Below are 20,593 nucleotides of genomic sequence, written 5' to 3'. Positions count from 1 at the left end.
ACCCAGGCCATATTGATGGGCCTGCTAGAGGGAAGGGAGGCACGGCAGAACTCGAACTGTGTGTGCCAGACGGTCAGACCCTGCTTCAGTAAAATGAGAGGTGTTCTAAAGGGACTCTGGTGCTGAAACCCAAGATGAAAGTTCCTCGTAGTAGCTTTAATTATGTGTGTTCCCTTATTCCACTGCCCTCACTGTTCCCCACCTACTTTGCCCTTCCATCCCAGGGTATCACCTCTGACCTGTTCCCGGGGGTCAAGCTTCCACAACGAGACTACCGCATCCTGCTGGAGGCCATCGAGGACAACTGCCAGAGGATGAACCTGCAAGTCACCGAATTCTTCACTGAGAAAATCCTGCAGATCTTTGAGATGATGATTGTGAGGCATGGTTTCATGCTGGTGGGTGAACCATTCGGAGGCAAAACCAGCGCCTATCGTGTGCTGGCAGCAGCTCTTAATGACGTCTTTGAAAAGGTACGATGTCCTGTTTGAATCTCAGGTAGAGGCTGGGCTCTTCATCTGTTGACAATAAGAGTTAAGGAAATACAAGATGGACATCGTTACTGTGATAGTTGGAGAAACTGGGAAGGAATTGTGAATTAATGTCATGGAAACAGAAGTGGACGAAAGTTGCACGATAGGCCGCAAGTTGCGCGTCAGCTTGCTATATGACATGATTCCTTACGTGGCACAAAGATTTGATCAATATCTACTTTAAACCACTTTATTTGCCTGGTTGCATTTCCCCAAAATGTCCTTGAGGTCCAACTTATTCATTATGTTCCTGTCAGGTATTAACCCGGTCAATTTGTCAGACATTTTGGAAAAAAGTACCTTATATTCAGATGGTTAACCATGCATTCTTTAATTGTACTGCATCAAATATATTGATGGGGTTTCCGGAGTCCTTGAGACATGAACTTGCTCAATCAGTAAAAAAACAAATCAGAAAAACGTTAACGTCAAGTAAAAAATATGTGTTTCACCCGATATCCAAGGCGTATCCGAGCTACATGTTTTTACCAAGTAAACACATCCATTCAATTTGTCAGAGCTGTAGTCTTTGTTGAGCAGTTATCGATCTCACAGAGAAGAGCAGAACTGGCTTGTTGTATTTACATGGCTGAGAGGGCTGAGAGGCATCCCACCAAGGAGACAGATGAAGGCCTGCTGATGGAACGCCTGGCAATGCCACATTTATCATCGTCACCATTGTTGCTGCACGTCCACTGATCATGTCCAACCCCCCCGCCACCTCCCCTTTGTCTCCTTTTTTGATGGTCTTCTTTCTGCAGCCTGCTTTTCTCATTGTTTCTAACTCAGAGTGACACATTGACTAAAAAGCTGTTTGTTGCACTTTTTGCTTCTCTTGCTCAGCGAGCAGAAATCCTGTTATATAGACAGTGATCTTCCAAGCAATTTATGAGTCTTGGTGGAGATAAATTGGTGAAATCATGCTCCGTTTTGCTACTTCTTTACCTGTGAAGTAAACAAAGTTATATGTGTATTTGTCTAACTAATTTATCATTGTCCATGCATCCGTTTTTTTCTTGAGTTGACATCCCTATGCTCTGTTATCTCCTCTGTGTTCGTATGCATGTGGTTGTTACACCAGGGTTTGATGGACGAGAACAAGGTGCAGATCACAGTTATCAATCCCAAATCCATCACCATGGGACAGCTGTATGGCCAGTTTGACCCCGTCTCTCACGAGTGGTCCGATGGCATCCTCGCCGTCAGCTACAGAGCCTTCGCTTCCTCCCAGGTAAGGTGACCGCCCAGAGTATGTCGGTTTAAACAGATTTAGGTTACGGCACACTCAAACAAGCAAACAAACCCACAGTGTACCCTCGTACAGATAAACACGCTCACACTTGGAAGTTGTCCGTTGTCAGCCCCGCACCACTTGGATACAGAGCACTTGAAATGCAGTGTAATCACACAATGTGGTAACATTTACATAATCATATAATATTTTACGCTGCACGAACCCTGATATAGACACTATTTAGCAAAGGATGTAACGCCTCCTTGTTGCTCTCACAGCTTTCCATCCTTAATACATTTCACAAATAGTAGCTTAGAGTGTTGACCTCGACCGAAACCATTTCTTTATGCCCAAATCCTGTTGGTAGGGTTGTGGTGAAGTTGAGACTAAGCAACGCAAAAGACCCAGTGTCCTACTCCAAAATTGTCTTTTGGTTTTACTGAGTCCATTTATATTGAAGAGTCTACTGTGCCAAGCAGACTCTTCAGAACTGTTGGCACCATGCCAAGTGTCAACACAAGCAAAACCCTTAAAGGTGTGTTTAGACAATTCTTCTGTAAATTCTTCAATATTGTAGTAGGTAGATTTGACCCTTTCTTTAACTATTCCACTGGAATTTTGGGGGTAGGAAAAGAGGTCAACTTCAGGGGGTTGGAGGATCTTATTCTATTTGTTATCATCATTTCTCTTTCTTCATTGTTTCTGTTTCTAACAGTGCAGCTCTGAATGCTCAGTTCACCTGTTACTTTGTGACTATGTGATTACTTGTACAGAGGTAGTAGTTGTTCATCACCTTATCAATGCTCAAGTCCTACGTCCTGTTCAAATCTTTGCAACTTGCACTAAAATAACTGTGATTAGTCAAAGAATGTCAAAGCAATGGTGTCTTACAGCATCAGCATAGATGGCCGACTTTATGAAGGGTGCTGTCTCTATGGAAACAGGCATTTGAAGCAACTTTGTGCCACCAGTCAAAGCAAAAAGTAATTGAGTTGTTCTCTGTCTCACCTATTCTGGGCAGCTTCATAGTTGCTGGGACTGTCTGCTCAAAATAGACATCCATGTACCGACCAGTAGAGCAGAGCTAAGACAGTAGAGATGTAGAATGATGCTACTGCTCCATAACGTCTTCCTGCGGGTCAAAACCTGTGCAACGAGAAGGAGGCGTTTGGGAAGGATCCCTGTTCAATAGGCAACAGTTAATAGTTAATTTCAAGCTTGTAGAAAGAGAGGCTGCGGTGTCACGGTAAACAAAAAGAAATATACTGCTGTCTTGTTAAATTGAGATCTTTAATAACGCTTTTCCATTCTTGTACACACACATGCAGACGATTTACAGATGGCAGTGGGGGCATGTCATAATGGAAAATCATTTGTTCGCCCTGTTCTCAAATTGTTTCCAAATGAACTTGTCATTTAAAAAATTGGCTCGCTATATAAAGTTGTCATTTTACAAATTGTTTTTTGTGTGTGTGTGTGTCAATGAATAAGGAGTGTGAGGAGTGGTTCTGACAGCCACGGCAGTACATACTGATGCAAGAAAAATAGAAAATGAGAACAGGGCTGGTTGTTATTCAGTTTCAGAAAAGTCATTTTCCTCTCTGAGCAAAAGTCGGTCTTTGTTTTGCTCTTTTTTTCTGCATCACATTTAACTAAACACTTCTTCTTTTTTTTGTGCGCTAATCTGGAGTCAACAGCAGTGTCGTATTAAACTCTCTGCATACAATTTTCCTCTTTTTCCTTTTTTTCAAGTGCCAACGCTCTCCGTCAGATCATTACATTGCAGTACTCGCTTCCCTCACAAGCACCAGATGGCCCCAGCCCAGGCATCCTCCATTTGTTTATATTACAACAAATCAATTTAAAGCACAGTTCTTGCCAGACCATCTAACTGGAGAATTGACGCTTGTTGTCAACCTCCATTAAGACAGTGTGTAGGTGTTAATTTAATTAATTTAGCAACCATTCTACGCTTAGATTATAATGCACAGGGGTTTGTTTGTGACCTTGAAAGTTTTCAAAGGAATTTCTGTTTGTGTGTGCATAGCGAGGCACAGTCTTCATAAACCAGGTGGTAGAACACAAGTTATTGTTTTCTTTGTGCACTTCTAAACCTTAAAGCTCCATGAATACTTATGACATTTTATATACTTTTAGGCTCTGGTAAATTTAGCTTGTCTTTTCCTTGAAGTGAAGCGCCTCCCAAGGGTTTAAAGGTGTTTATGTCTCTGGCTGACTGTCTGTCTGTTTGTGCCTGGATCCCTCCCTCCATCTGTCAAGCTACCTCAACATCAAGAATTACATAATTTCACACCGCTTTACTTTAGTTTTATTTATATGATATGCTTATGTATTTATGTTTTGATAAGTTAGGAAGGAAGATAAACCAACAGGTCGATAGTGTGGTCAATATTACCATGACCTTTCTTTCCATGTATGCACATGTAATTGTGCTATAAATGAAAATGTCCCCTCAAGGTGCAAGGAATCCTATTTCCTCTTTCCCTCAGAGCCCCGACAGAAAATGGCTGATCTTTGACGGCCCAGTGGATGCCGTGTGGATCGAGAATATGAACACAGTACTCGACGACAACAAGAAGCTGTGTCTGATGAGCGGCGAGATCATCCAGATGTCACCGCAGATGAGCCTCATCTTTGAGCCCATGGACCTGGAGGTGGCATCGCCAGCCACGGTGAGAAGCACCTTTACTTTGATTAAAGGAATGGTTTGGGTACTTATCCCTAGTCAGTGTATTGTCTGCAGTAGGTGGCGGGTATCACGCCCCCAGTCTAGGGAAGCAGGCAGCAGTACCAGCACTGAAGCTAAGCACTGTGGATGGGGGAAGAACATTTTTTATTTTACCCAACTTCAAAAATCTATTTCAGTTCAAATATATGTTGCAAACACCGTTATAGCCTCCGATGCAATCTTCAAAGTCATGAGACTCCTGACAAAAACATAGATTTCTACCTCACAGGAAACAGGCGTTGCTACTGCTACCTCGACCCCTCAGGTTTAGTGTTATTGTTTTAATTTAGATTCACCAAAGTCACACGATAACACAAACAAAATAACCGATCGAGGAGGCGGTAGACCAGCAACTCCCGTGTTCTGCGAGGTATAACTACTGTTTTGTCCTGCGGCTTTTGAGGAAAACATAGATAACGGCTTCAGTTTCCCATCAGAAAGGGCTGTCTGACAGCAAGGTTAGGCGGAGGGAACATTCCAAATAAAGCGTACATCTCAACTGATCTTTCTTTTAGCTGTCTATAATACGTTTTACTGCTGTCCCTCGTCCACAGCAGCACACGGCTTTGCTCCCGTGCTCCAAACTGAGGGCTTGCCGACTGTGACGAGTATCTCAACCCCACTTCAATTCACACCATCCCTTTAAGGGTGCGACGTGTTAAACATGTAGTGTCAGCGGCTACTTCATTTTACTCACCAATGATTCATTCACCGGGAGGAAATAACACATATAGCACCCGCCTCCAGTTGTGCAGACATTTTCGCAGGTGTTTCAAAGGATATATCCAACATAGACTCTTTAATATATGCAGTCAATTGTCAAACTTTGCTAACAAAGAGATCCCATGGGTTACACGCCTCCCTGTTCCTTTTGAAATGAACTGCAATCCATTTAAAGACCTCTGGCACTACATATGAACGTTTTCTTTTGTAATTGTGTCGTTATGTTTCTTTCGTTGTGAGGCAGTAACAAAGGCTCTTGATTGCGATGCATAGATGCCTTGAGAGAATACCTTTGCATCTCCCTGGCTCTATTTTTTTTTATTGAACAGACATCTATTTTGGATTCTCTATAGCCTGGCATCTGTTTCTTTCATGCTGAATGCAGATACATCCCCCCCCCCCTCTCCACACACACACACACACACACACACACACACACACACACACACTCTCTGTTGATCTCTCTTTTCCTTTATTTTTCATCTGGTTCTCTCTTTGTCTCAGGAAGTTTTTTTAAACCTCACTCTTCGTCTTTCTTTTCCCTCTCCTCTCATATCTGCTCTCTGAGCTACAGCTCATACATTATGACTTCACCCATCTCTGCTCATCTTTCTTTCTCCTTTGTTTTAACTTTACTTGCACTCCTTTCCTGAAGCTATTCCTTGAGTTGAGCAAGGGGATCTCATTAAAATGATCCTCTGTAGAAAAAAAGCTTGTAATGTGGTCATCATCCAGTGTGAATCAGACACGGTGTCCCATGTGCAGCGCACACTCATTTTCAGTATGACCAGTATAAAGGATATGATGGATGAACTGGTCAGATTGGGAACACAACACCTCTAGAATGCTCACCTATAGTAATAGTGATAATGATCCTGTTGTAATTCTGGGCGCTGGTCAGATACTTTTGCTCATCAAGATATATTCTGTATTCTTTGCGGTGTGGCAGGTATCTCGCTGTGGTATGATCTACATGGAGCCTCACATGCTCGGCTGGCGGCCCCTCCTGCTGTCCTGGCTCAACACCAGGCCCGCCACCGTCAACGCAGCGCACAAAGACCTCATCGCCGCCCTTTTTGACCGCACGATGCCAGCCTGCCTACAGCTCATCCGAAAGGCCACCAAGGTGCCGAGCCATCCTCAGAACATTTGTTTTCTATGCTTTTTACTCTACATCTATACAACTACAACATGTTTAGATATTACTTTGATTTATGTGTATCTCTTCGTATAAGATGCAAAACGTTGGCGTTTTGAAATGCATTTAGTTTTACTAATCAGTTTCAAACAGCAATGCTTCTGGGTTTCCAAGCTCGAAGATACCAACGTTTTATTCTCATCTTGTCTGTGTTTTCATGTTCTTTCTTTTTTGCTTTCAGGAGCTGTCACCCACCTCTGACACCAATCTAGTCAAGTCCCTGATGAATCTGATGGACTGTATGATGGATGAGTTTCATGATGAGGCAAAGATGAAGAGCATGAATGAAAACGATATTTTCTCCTGGTTGGAGGTTTGTGTACACAACCACCATGCTACTAATTATTATTATAGTAGTATTAATAATTAATAATCTGATATGAATTGAAAATGTAAAATGGCTACAGCATCATGATAGGTTATCAGACAGCATCATTGAGTTGTCATCAGTGTCCTTGAAGCAGTCTGCTACATACATGTTCTCCAGATCTGAGTGTTAAACGTCTGCTTGCATGATGCAACTTTCTGCTCTCTTGCAAAAATGTACGATTTGATACAGTACCAAAAAAAAAACTGTGAAACAACAAGTTGACATCCAAGACCTCCTAGACTAACGGATGTGCCGCTTCATATTTCTGCACAAACAGCATGTGAGCAAAATCACTAGTATGCTACGACGCATAGCAAGAGAAAATGAGCAGCAAGGGAAAGAAGACCACTTTATCATGATAGGGGCTGACAAGAGACAATGGTACCAAATACTAAAACTACATTGCACGAACCATAGATCACTAATACAGATGTTAGCAAGGGTACTAACTTTTATTTTTCCGACTCACCAGTTCCCAAATTGTGCCAATAGCCAGATGCTGTTTCAAATTTCATGAAACTGTCATATGCCGAGCTAAAATAATTCTGTAGCTGTAAAATGAAATAGGAGAAACAACAATTTCAAACTATGGTCTGAAATACTAATATTGGACACACCCCTATTATGTGTAGCTAGCATGTGTTAGTTTCAGCTTAATTTAACCGTTCGTCAGTTACCACTGAATTCTTAAGAAATGGGTCGATGAACTTTGACATTGGCCATTAAGGTACTGTTTGTGCATTGCATTCCAGAAATCCCCTCCAAAAATGTAAGATTTATTTTTCGCAAACACAGATAGGCTAAACACCAAAGAGCCTGCCTTTTTTAAATTATTTTTTTTACTTTTGCACATACTGCTTCCACAAAGAGTGGAAAAGTTTTAGCAGATGAGCACTTTGCCCCCCTGCTCGAGTTCCAATCTATTTTTTATTTTTTTTACCTCTGAATCTCTTTTGACAGCACTGCTATTATCCCCCTGTGGCTCTGATGAATGCCTTTCAACCCTCTCTCCCATGTTTCTCAGCCAGTCATTATCAAAGTGTTGAATTAATCAGCCTTTTAACAGCAGGAGCTATCATCAGGCTGTTAAGCTATTTCTAATTCCTACAGAATTCCTGCTGTTTTCCCAACAAAGGCATCTCTCCTCTTTGGAGTTTGGTGTTTGTCTCATAAAGTAATCTGTACATTGGTTGAGGCATTAACATGGTGACAGTACATTTTGATCAATACAGTAATTACAAACATGCATGTTTTACTGTTTACCGTAACCTTGCACAGGAATTGTTGATGTTTGGCTTTTGTTCCAGTATGGTGGGTTCCATTTGCTGAGATTTATCACTCTACAAACTCAATTTTAAACATGAATATCTTTTATTTAGCATGTTATTGTCTACAGGTTATTACCATAGAAAATTAAGAAACATAAGAAATACAAAAATTCAGCTGGAAAGGAAGTGATATTTTATGATACAATATAATAATAAACAAAGGACTGTACTTTACTTAAGTACATAACACGTAGCTTAAGTATACATTTATTCTATTACATTTAATAGGGATAAAAGGTGTTGTACTGCATTATTCTAACAGTAGTGTTTAGTAGGTACTTTTTTCTTTCAAGTCTTTGTTAGACTACGTTAAATGAGTTCCAGTATTTACTAAAGTAACATTTAGAATTGAGGAACCTTAGGGACCATCATTGCCATCATGGACAAACTGACACACATTTAAAACAGCAGTGATGGTTGTCCTTTCCGTCTCTACAGGGCATCTTTGTGTTCTGCCTGGTGTGGTCAGTGGGAGCCAGCTGTGACGATTCGGGCCGGGTCAAATTTGATGCTGTGGTCAGGGAGGTCCTGGTCGGCCCTTTAAGTGAAGAGACCTGCGCCTGCCATGGCATTCTGGCCACCGTCGAAGCTCCACCTAAACAGCTCACAGTGCCTCTTCCCCGTGACGGAACAGTCTACCAGTACCGCTTCATTAAAGAGGTAGGGCTGACAATTGGGCACTGAGAGGGGATGTCTTAAAAATACTGTGAAAGGTGTGACATACTTCTTTATGAGTTGCTTATGGAAAAAGCCTGAGAGAAATTGTAGTATATATATTACGAGTTAAGGATAGCACAAAAAACAACCATCTCTCTGCAACAATAAAGAATGCTAATAGTTACATCATTATTTAAATAACTGTCCACAAACACAGGAGAGAGCCCCTCGACATTCTACATCAATCACTTGTGGTCTGATAGAGCGACATACCTGTATTCAATTTCTCTTTTCCTCAGACGGTTGGTTAAGGAGGGATGCTCATCTCTTTATCTTTGTGTGACCTTAATAAAGTGTCACGCTTCAGACTCTTCACATGGCTCCACCTGCCTTGAATGTAATCCCAGGGAATTCTTATTTTATCACTGAGGATGGTCAACAAAGCATTGTTTTCACAACGAAGAAAAAACAAACCCAACCAGTTCAGTTTGCTCATATAGGTGGATTTGAGCTACTCTTCTTTTAAATCTCTTTTGAAAAAGGTGTTGATAGAAAACTATTTGTTCCTGAAAAAGGTGTTAAGAGGAAAATAAGGTATGTTACTGTTGAAGAATCTGAACTGTGTGACATTTCGGTCATTATTTTAGAATATATTTTAGTAGTTATGAAAGGAAAGTTTCATATTGGCACATAGTTAAGTAGATTTTACAGCTTGTTGAAAGGAAAATAATTGGTATGGTTTTACAATAACAAAGAAGTGGATTGATATTGATATTATTCCTTTCTGAACACGCAAATATTTGCTTCATCTGATTAGAGTATTGTTTACACCACGTAATATACAAAAATCAATTTGTTGTCATATTTCTAACCTACAGTCAATGACTATTATGATACATCTGATTAATATCTCAAATGCAACAATCAACCTTTTTTTTTACCCTTCAAATTCCTCTGCAGGGCCCGGGCCGGTGGGAGCTGTGGACAGATGAGCTGAAGGCCGCTCCCCCCATATGCAAAGACATGCAGTTCAATGAGATCATTGTGCCCACCGAAAACACAGTGCGCTACATGGCTCTGATGGAGCTCCTCGTCACCCACGGGAAGCCCACTATTTTCATCGGCCCCACTGGTACCGGCAAGAGCGTCTACATTAAAGTGAGTCGTCTGCTCTGTGTGACTTTATTAACGCTTGGAAAGCACTAAAGCACGATAGATACGTTGAGCAGAGAGCGTGTGAGGTAAGAATGACGCAGACGCACTGCAGCAGATTTGACTTAACATTCATTTTGTGAAGCGACCACACAGAAAAATACATCTCTTGGCTGTTGCCTGGTTGTATGTGCTCAATCCATTTCAGGAGTTAGGTTATAATATCGTCAGACTAGACTTACCAGTACTTTGACATCATTACCAGTGGACAACAATTGCTTATGTTTATGATCAGTGTTTCTCACTAAAATGCATTATTTCTTATTAAGCTTACTTTTTAAATATTTTTGTGTCTATGTATAATATTTTGGCAAGCGAGTTAGCCGTTATTCTACTACCTTTACTGCCACCAACTGTAGCAGGAAACCGTCGGCAGGAAAGGGAATCGGCCACGCTCGTTGTGTATGTGCATAAGGCAGCAACAAAACTGGGACCTCTTTGTCAAGACATTGTGCTACATATTGTCAACAAATCTACAGGATACCTATAACAAGCATGTGCTACATTTGTTTGCTTTAGTTTACTTTGTTTACAGTGGAATACATGTAGTACACTGGCTTGTTAACTATTTTAAAAATGGCCTTAAATGTATGTTAAATTGGCTTTAAGTCCTAAAAAGTAGTACACAGAATTAGCACCTGTAAACTCCCTTATTCAATTTATTTATGTGCATACGCTGTGCGGATCATGACTATTTTCAGTATTTTTTTCTTTTTAGCTCTCCTTGTTTATATTTTCTCTCCAAGGGAATTGGGGATTGGACTTTAAGCCATTTTTTTTTTCAGCACAAACGATTGTTATCCCATGCAGAAAAAAAAAACTTGCTATGCTACCAATAACAGCATTTCGAAGGATGAGTGAGCATTAATTTCTAAGCAGTGTAGTCACAGCCTTGGGAAACTGGAGTAAGTGCTCTGAACATACACTTTGAAGGCGACACAGCTATACGCACACCAGGTGTGAAACGGCCACCTTGGAGAAATACTGAGTATCTCTCGGCAGACCGTGAGCTATTTATATCAAGAACTAATCACCCCCTCCTTCCCTTCGCATCATTAGTTCATCCATTAGTGTGCTCACATTTGAGACTCTGGGGTGAATAGAGATCATCTCACCAGGGAGCGTGCCTTGTTCTCCACTTCCTGCCTGCCTGCATGGTGGAGCAGCTCTGTCCCATGCCGCAACCAGCAGACCGTGGCTGAATCCCAAATCCGCCTGGAGTGATAATCAAGCACCAGTACTGAGACCATAAGAATATGCCTGGAACGGTGCTGGCACCAGTACAGTCATCCTGTGGCTGTGCACAAGCCTCCTTCACCCGCCCCATTCTGCCCTCGAGTGAGACAGAGAGAAGGCGTGTCACCGGTTTAAAATGTACATGTAGACAAGAGGATGACAATGCACCTTGGCTGCACCCTGTGATCATTCACATCACCAGTCCCCTTTAATTACGCTGTTTGTTACTCACATGATTTCAGTACTATTTGTGCACAGTGGAAGTTGGAGCATGTGCTCTGGGCATAAATGGCACATCATAAAAGTACCATGAAAATAGATCCAATCGTGGTAAAAGACATCAGATCACCAACAACCATGTTCTCTGTTCACTGTTCTATGAGCTCTGTTCATATAAACAGTGACGGCCTTTTGTTCAAAAGGGCATTTCAAAAAGTATCTTTAAGCTTTTAGTAAAAAGCCCTTTTGTAAACCCTCGTGCAAAATATATTTTTAAAAAATCATCTATTATCTTCTTTTGACCGTCAGAACATTACTGTACATCGTGCCCTCAGAGGGCAACTAATTCCCTATTTCATTTCAAAGTCATTTTCAGGGATTAACTGTGATCCAGTTTTTATCTAATAAAATACTCGCTAAATGCCACATTTAATTAGATTACAAAGCATATCACAAGCATTTGCCAGGATCAAACTGGAAATTATAATTGTGTGTGTACTCTGCCTGCACGCGCTCTATGGCATGCTAATTCACAATAGAGAGTTGAAATACTTAACAACCTTTTCAACCAAACGATCATTTCCTTTTTTTCAAGTATGCAATTATCACCCAAGTTATGACCTTGATGTATTTGTTGAATCGAATCCATGACATTCCCAGACCTTCACAAGTCACTTTAGGCGTTCTGAATAAATATTTCAATACAGCATTTAATAATTACATGTTTTCCAAGTGTCACTTTTCCTGATAATATCTCTTATTGTTACCATACTATTTGGGTTTTGATGATAATCTGTGTTCATATTTCTATTACCTCTTGCCCAGGACTTCCTGTTGAATCAGCTGCAGAAGGATGTCTACAGCCCATTATTTATCAACTTTTCAGCCCAGACCACAGCTGCACAGACACAAAACATTATTATGTCCAAGCTAGACAAGCGGCGCAAAGGAGTGTTCGGACCCCCATTGGGGAAGAAAATGGTACCGCTTCTTTAAATGCTCAAATGATGTTTTATTTGGGTGTGTTACTTGAGTGATCTTTGTTGGCAGCTGTAAAGATTTGTCGTCATTTTATAACATTTTATAACATTTTATTTTGTTTTACATCTGTGTGCATCTAAACAAAAAAAAAACAGTGCAGTTTACAATATCAAATACATTGTGTTTAATCCAAGTATACTGATGTTGCATCCCATCAGGTGATATTTGTGGATGATGTGAACATGCCAGCCCGGGAGGTTTACGGTGCCCAGCCCCCCGTGGAGCTGCTGCGCCAGTGGCTGGACCACTGGAACTGGTACGACTTGAAGGAGTGCTCCATGATCCACCTGGTGGATATCCAGGTCATATGTGCTATGGGACCACCTGGTGAGTAGCAGATGTGGTGGCCTAAAGCATATTTAAAGCATACCATTACAGTAATGATACCAAAGTCCTAGATGGGTTTTCCTCTGTCTTCTAACTGCTGCAGAAAAGTACTGTTGAGTTAATGTCACAAACCACTAGCTGCTGTTCCGCGGAGCTCCATCGCTGCCTTAAGGTGCTTATACATAGCAAGTGTTGACCACTTCCACCACAACTACCAGTGTAAACACCAAAGCACCCCTGTCCACTGCGACAGCTGCAAGACAGAGAGGATGAGCATTCACAGCTAACTTTGCTTCCACCACCTGTGCTGACAGTTGTTTCCATTTTCTAAACTGCTGCCCAGTATGGCTCCGGCAAAACACTGGAACAACATCAGGGAAACAATGGAGGAACCTTTTTGTTTTTACTTTTTATGATATTGGCTCAAATAAACAATAATAAGCAATCTAAATGTACTAATGTAAACGTGTCTCTTCAGTGCTATGTCCTGTTGTACAAATTGGTGAACGTAATTAAATAGGATTACATTACTGAAAGCAATGTGTGTCATAATGAATATCATCTCTGACAAATGCCATGGTTGGGAACAAATAGTAACTGTGCATTGTAAAATAATTGGGCACTGAGTTAGTGTAGTCGAAACACTCAGTTGATGAATAACTGTTTAGCGGAAATTATATACATATATATATTTTTTGTTTAGGTGGAGGGAGGAACCCCATCACACCACGGTACCTGCGCCACTTTAACATGATCACCATTAACGATTTTGATGAGAAGACCATGTATACAATATTCTCCAGGATCTCAGACTGGCATTTCACCCTACGGTAAGTGCTTTTTTCAATATTGACAAAGAAGGAACGCATATGACCTCTACATAGAGCTACACCAGCGTCTGAGGGCATTTGACCCATAACTTTTCAAGTCCTGGGTTGGTGTCCCGCCAAAAAATATGACAAACCAAAGATCAGAAGGTAGTGTTTACCTCAGAGACGGCTGAAATCATTTCAATCTACCCAACCACTCTCACTTGCATTTTAACAAAATTGTGGTTTCCTACTTTTGCTTTTTTGGGCTTTTTGGAGATACTTTGTTAATGCTGAAGATAAAAGAAGATCCTTGAATGTATATATATATATATATATATATATATATATATATATATATATATATATATATATATATAATTAAAGTGTTTTTATGAATACTAACTAAATATTACAACAATAAATTACTAATTTTCCTAGATAAACTATGGTAAATAATTTAAACAGGATCTCAACAATGAATCAACAATTCCATCTACAGGTTTTCTTTCACAAAGCAGTTTGCAGCTCTGACCTCTCAGATCGTTTATAGTACCATGTCAGTGTACCGAGAGGCCACCAAGAACCTGCTTCCCACCCCCACCAAGTCCCATTACTTGTTCAATCTGCGCGATGTCTCCCGAGTCATCCAGGGCATCTGCCTGTCGCGTCCAGAGACTGCAGATGAACCAACTGTCATCAAACGGCTGTGGGTGCATGAGGTAATGTTGTACACAACATACCTGACAGCTATGTAACTATTGTAAAGAAGATAGATGTACAACACCTGTTTGTATTCCTTTGTATTCCCATGTTGTCTCTCACTTTCACTCTTTCTTTTTCTGATCCTCAGGTTCTGAGGGTATACTATGACCGACTGGTTCACGACACAGATCGGTCCTGGCTTGTGAGACATGTACAGGCCGTGTCTCAGAGTCACATGAAGGAAAACTTCCATCAGCTCTTCCAGCATCTGGACCAGGACAGCGATGGGGAGGTCACTGAAGATGACCTGCGCAGCCTCATGTTCTGCGACTTCCATGACCCCAAGGGTGAGGACCGCAACTACCGCGAGGTGCACAACCTCGACCTTCTCCGACAGGTGGTGGAGTCACATCTGGAGGAGTACAACAACATCAGCAAAACGCCCATGAACCTGGTGCTCTTCCGTTTTGCCATCGAACACGTGTGCCGCATTTCCCGCATCCTCAAGCAGCCGAGTGGCCACGCCCTGCTGGTGGGCGTGGGCGGGAGCGGGCGGCAGTCCCTCACCCGGTTGGCTGCCCACATGGCAGAGTCAGAACTTTTCCACGTGGAGATCTCCAAGACCTACGGAACCACTGAATGGCACGATGACCTGAAGCTTATCATGAGGAAATCCACAAATGGGGAAGCTCATGGCGTTTTCCTCTTCACGGACACTCAAATCAAAATGGAGTCATTCCTAGAGGACATTGGCAACCTGCTCAACACTGGTGAGGTAAAGTGGATGGGAGGGGGCATAGGTGGATTGGCGGATGAGTTGAGGTATAGATAACATGCACAAACTGATTGATCAGTGAATGGCTGTTTGGATGAAGACAAGAAAAATAAATGTGTGGATAGATTTAGGGATGGATTAATACGAGTAGATGTGGATTGATACCGAGAGATGGAGTTTTCTATTTTACAAAGACGGCATCCAAACACAGACCATTCTGTTATGTTTTTGTTTTCCCAGGTGCCTAACCTGTTCGCAGTTGACGAGAAGCAGGAAATATGCGAGCAAATGCGCGTGTTGGACCGGCAACGTGACCGCGACAAGCAGACGGATGGCAGCCCGCTGTCCCTTTTCAACATGTTCATAGAGCGCTGTCGCACACAGCTGCATGTGGTGTTGGCCATGAGTCCCATCGGAGACGCCTTTAGGAACCGCTTGAGACGTTTCCCCGCCCTCATTAACTGCTGCACCATTAACTGGTTCCAGGTGTGTGTGTGTGTGTATGATGCGTTCTGGTGTCATCACAGGTGGACAACATTTGAATTAAATGTTTTACTTCCACTCATAACAAAATGGATCTTGGCCCAAGTCTTTACAGGCTCCCTTTGGTGGTCACTGATGATATTACCAGAAAAACATTCAAAGTATGTATGATATATTTCCTTTCTTCTCAGACCTGGCCAGAGGATGCCCTGCAGGCAGTAGCCTGTCGCTTCCTGGAGGACGTTGAGATGACGGATGAGTCCCGAGAAGGATGCATCAACATGTGCAAGAGTTTCCACACCTCAACCATAGAACTATCATTTCGCTTTATGAATGAGTTGCAGCGTCACAACTACGTCACCCCGACCTCATACCTGGAACTCATTTCCACCTTCAAGGCCCTTCTGAAGACAAAAAGAGCGTAAGATTTAAGATGTACTGTCCGTGTACATTGTGATTTCTTGATGTTTTTATTGCTTCAGAGTCATGATTCTTCACACAAAAGCCACATTCCAGTATCCATGAGTAAATAAAACATTTTTTTCCTTATCGCTCTCTCCGTCTTCTGCCCAGTGAGGTGGTGAAGCTGAAACACCGCTACGAGGTGGGCCTCGAGAAGTTAGAGTCGGCAGCAGACCAGGTGGCCACCATGCAAGTTGAGCTTGAGGCTCTACAGCCACAGCTGCGTGTGGCCAGCAAGGAGGTGGATGAGATGATGGTGGTAATTGAGCATGAATCTGTGGAGGTGGCCAAGACGGAGAAAGTGGTGAAAGTGGACGAAGCCGTGGCCAACGAACAAGCCATGGCTGCGAAGGCCATCAAGGATGAGTGTGATGCTGACCTGTCTGAAGCCAAGCCTATCCTGATGTCAGCGCTTGCTGCTTTGAATACTCTGACCCCTCAGGTAAAAGATATGTTGTGGGATAGTGCCCTTTTATTGACTCAAAGGCCAGGTATATACTAGTATACTATCGTAGAGGGCAGGTCTAAAGATGTGGTTATTCTTATACACAGGATATCACAATGGTGAAGTCCATGAAAAGCCCACCCACAGCTGTCAAGCTGGTGATGGAGGCCATCTGCATTCTCAAAGGCATCAAACCAGATCGCGTGCCTGACCCGTCAGGATCAGGTAAAAAAGTGGAGGACTTTTGGGGCCCGGCAAAAAAGCTTCTGGGAGACATGAGGTTTCTCCAGAGCCTCCATGACTATGACAAGGACAACATCCCACCGAATCTAATCGCCATCATCCGCAACAAGTACATCACCAACCCAGACTTTGAACCAGAGAAGATTCGAACTGCATCCAATGCAGCTGAAGGCATGTGTAAGTGGGTTTGCGCCATGGACAAGTATGACAAGTAAGTAATGTTCGTCTCTCGCTGTGTTCTCTGTTATGAAAATGGATGCATATTCACAAAGCTTGAGAGAGCTTTTCATCCGTCTATGTGCGGAACATGGAGCTTGGTTATTTGTAACTTCACAAGAATAATAATCATACATATGTGATTAATAGTGATTAATATAACAAGCCAAATCAAGCTGCAGATCATTGAAAGGGAAATGTTTATCATTGTTGCTCTGACAATCTTAAATGTTATCCATATTCATAGAAGCTAATGGTTGCCATTTACACCCAATATATGCTCACAATTTCCCTTTTCCAACTCAATCAAGATTTTGCACTGCTTATGAAGTTCCATCTTGTAAACGTGTACATCTTCAAACTTATTACATAACTTATTGCAGAGTGGCCAAGGTGGTGGCTCCCAAGAAGGAGAAGCTGGCACAGGCCGAGGGGGAGCTGAAGGTGGCCATGGGGAGCCTCCAGATAAAGCAGGCCGCCCTCAAAGAAGTTCAAGATAAACTGGCGAAGCTTCAGGACACGTTTGAAGCTAATAAACACAAGAAAGCTGACCTGGAAAACCAGGTTTGTGCTTTTTATATCTGTTTGTGGGATTGTAGATTGACTCAAAGCACACTGAGGTCACCGATAGACCAAACGGCTACACCAAGTCAGTGACTTACTGAATTACACAAACTTGCTCCGGCTGGCATGACCTTCATTCTGCTCCTTGACCTGGGAAAGCAGCCACAGTGCAACACATTGTTGTTGCTTTACTCCTCCTCTGTTGTCTTCCAGGTGGATCTGTGCAGTAAGAAGCTGGAGCGAGCTGAGCAGCTTATTGGAGGCCTGGGCGGAGAGAAGACGCGCTGGAGCGAAATGGCCGTCAATCTCGGAGAGATCTACAACAACCTGACTGGGGACATCCTTATCTCAGCGGGCATCGTGGCTTACCAGGGAGCCTTCACCTCCAGCTACAGACAGGTAGGCTGAGGGCGTAGGCGGTACTTGGAAGTGGATAGTAAGTATGTATTATTGCGTTACTTAAAGCCCTGCACCTAACATAGTTATACGTTTTAAGTTCTTGATTTTGGTATCCCCCGTTAGTTGACATGACTCAGTACACACTTTGTTAGTGTACAGTACTGTATTTTCCCTCCAGGGTATTTTGATCTCTGTTTGTGTAAAGGCCTTGTTAGTGTATAGTTAATGTAGGTCTCTTTAACATACTCTGACTTTCAGACTAATAATAGCCAAATACTTAAGAGCATTTTGATGGAAAGTAAACACCAAGGCACTTTTGCTTTTTTCCTTTTGCTGAGTCTCACATGTGTCCAAGACCAAGTCTGTGTTTAAAGGTCATCTTTTACACTGTGTAACATGGAGGGCTGTTGTGACGCTGGACAGAAAGGAGGAGAGTGGATTAGTTATCATTTCTGTACACAGCTAAAATGTCCACTTGCTCGTATGCTTTTGTTTGTTTGAAGGTCAGCATTGTCTTTCATTTATTCTGGGTGAAGTGAAAAGTCATGAACAATAAATGTACTCCTCTCCAGGATCAGACGGAGGAGTGGATGAATCTTTGCAAGAGCAGAGAGATCCCGTGCTCTCCCAACATGTCTCTGATGAACTCTCTGGGCGATCCCGTAAAGATTCGTGCATGGACCATCGCTGGCCTACCATCAGACAGCTTCTCCACAGACAACGGCATCATAATCTCGTGAGTAATAAAGACAATCTTCAGATTTGACATGGAATTCTCGAGGGGAAAAACGCATCACTGTTTCCTCAGAAGAGAATCCACCAACTATGGATGTCTCAAGCTATTTTTACGCTACTCCTGATCCGAGTCATTTAATATTAAGACTCTGCCAACAGCCAGTGTAAAAAAAAATGTCCCGACACAATAAAGCTGTGCAGTGCAGTAAAAGGACAAGATTTGTACAGCGCCTCAAAATGGCATAATAATATAAACACAAACTGAAAACTGGCTTTCAAAAATGCACTTTAAAAAGCCTCCAAATTGTTGCTGAAATAGAGGTAAAGCAATTGATCTCTTTTTTTAAACCCAAAGGGCCTCTGCTAGCTCTGAGCGTGAATATCTTTATGGAACCTTCTTGCTGCTATTTATCTTTCTATGCCACTTGAATATTTTTACATATGTTCCAGTGTTTTAACGAAGTGCAGTTGTGTGCTTTTGACAGCTGCTGTACCTGGAGCACAAAAGGTTACAAGTCATTAAAGGATCCAGATTAGATTGCCCACTATAAATCAGTCTACCCTAAAAAAAAATGAAAGAAAAAGACCGTTGCACGATGAAACTTCGTAACCTTTCCTGAAAGCCCAAGTTACATTGTCTGATTCAACCTTAAGGTGCAGCAAAATAAAGACACAAGGCATCTGCTTGTTTGTGTAAATGAAGCAGCAACATTGCTTTTTAATCACAATACCATGGCCCCTGGTGTGCTACCCGACTGTGAACCTTCTAACTGTGCTCAAAGGGAATGTTCACCCCTCAGCTTCTCTCTACATCTCAATTCTTGTCCTCCAACATCCCCCCTACTGAGACAGGATCTCTCTCTCCGACACGAGGCAGCACCAATTGATCACCGACCTGTGTGTGTGTGTGTGTGTGTGTGTGTGTGTGTATGTGTGTGCTTGTAGGAACGCCAGGCGGTGGCCTCTGATGATTGATCCCCAGGGCCAGGCCAACAAGTGGGTGAAAAACATGGAGAAGGCCAATACTCTGCATATCATTAAATTGAGTGATGCTGACTTTGTACGCACTCTGGAGAACTGCATCCAGTTTGGCACACCAGGTGAGCAAAAGTCTTTCTCTCAATGGATGCCTCTGCTGTTGCTGGCTGAGTGTGTGTGTGTGTGTGTGCGTGTATTTGCCTCACCCAGATTGTTGCAGTTCCTCTTACCGCCTGCTGAGGTCTCTCTTTACTACAGGAACTCATTTTTGCTGTGCAGAGAATGTTTTTCTCCTTTGTTCTCTGTTTCGCAGATGAAGAATTCATACTAGAAATATTATAGTGAGATGAACCTTTCTTCAGACCAACTCCACCATCAGTATATAAACTACTGTGAATCATATCAAATGTGGTGAAGAAATCAATCATGCTTTCAGTGTCAGGGTCATATTCACTCGTGTAGTTGGGATTTTGAGAGGGAACAGCAAGGGAAGAATTAGAGCTTGAAACAGACAGAAACAACGATACAGCCATTAAAAAGTAATCTAAATAATGACCCAACTCAGGTAGCCACTGGGTCTTGGCTTAGTCAGGCTGACTCAGAGAGTAGCTTGTCCTTGCAGGGTACAAAATAGTCCCCAGGGGCTACAGTTTCACCCTTCTTCCTCACAGTGTTACGGTAATCCTTTGTATTCTTTATTTTATTTTGTTGAAATATGAGCAATATTGATAAAAATAATACTCCAAAGCAATTGGAGAAGAAGTTTGTGGGAGAGAAAGTTCATCAGCTGTCACTGGCTCTGAATGCTGTATAAAAACTTTTGTTATTACCTCAGGCGTCACGTCAATTATAGATGGGCTACTGTTCTTAACATCAGAACAGCATTATCATACTTAATGTGAAATCACATAAATAATTATGCAATGGGAATAAGGCACTTGATAATGTCATC

At 42.2% G+C, this 20,593-nt stretch overlaps 1 protein-coding gene across 1 annotated transcript in view; it reads left to right on the top strand.

Annotated features, from left to right (window-relative positions):
* Positions 1–20,593, top strand: part of dnah7 (dynein, axonemal, heavy chain 7) — a 64,068-nt gene that overhangs the window by 24,034 nt on the left and 19,441 nt on the right. Inside the window, exons 30-49 of the mRNA XM_034561891.1 lie at positions 225–473; positions 1,615–1,764; positions 4,278–4,460; positions 6,189–6,365; positions 6,619–6,750; positions 8,574–8,795; positions 9,753–9,950; positions 12,285–12,440; positions 12,659–12,827; positions 13,531–13,657; positions 14,139–14,358; positions 14,490–15,116; positions 15,357–15,602; positions 15,791–16,020; positions 16,173–16,503; positions 16,614–16,960; positions 17,349–17,529; positions 17,743–17,928; positions 18,501–18,664; positions 19,609–19,763. Coding sequence (XP_034417782.1) covers positions 225–473; positions 1,615–1,764; positions 4,278–4,460; positions 6,189–6,365; positions 6,619–6,750; positions 8,574–8,795; positions 9,753–9,950; positions 12,285–12,440; positions 12,659–12,827; positions 13,531–13,657; positions 14,139–14,358; positions 14,490–15,116; positions 15,357–15,602; positions 15,791–16,020; positions 16,173–16,503; positions 16,614–16,960; positions 17,349–17,529; positions 17,743–17,928; positions 18,501–18,664; positions 19,609–19,763 — 4,450 coding nt within the window. The remainder of the gene's footprint in view (positions 1–224; positions 474–1,614; positions 1,765–4,277; positions 4,461–6,188; positions 6,366–6,618; positions 6,751–8,573; positions 8,796–9,752; positions 9,951–12,284; positions 12,441–12,658; positions 12,828–13,530; positions 13,658–14,138; positions 14,359–14,489; positions 15,117–15,356; positions 15,603–15,790; positions 16,021–16,172; positions 16,504–16,613; positions 16,961–17,348; positions 17,530–17,742; positions 17,929–18,500; positions 18,665–19,608; positions 19,764–20,593) is intronic.

This window comes from Cyclopterus lumpus, chromosome 21, assembly GCF_009769545.1.
Source record: "Cyclopterus lumpus isolate fCycLum1 chromosome 21, fCycLum1.pri, whole genome shotgun sequence".
Classification (NCBI taxonomy): Eukaryota; Metazoa; Chordata; class Actinopteri; order Perciformes; family Cyclopteridae; genus Cyclopterus; species Cyclopterus lumpus.
This window is presented reverse-complemented; position numbering and strand designations above follow the sequence as displayed.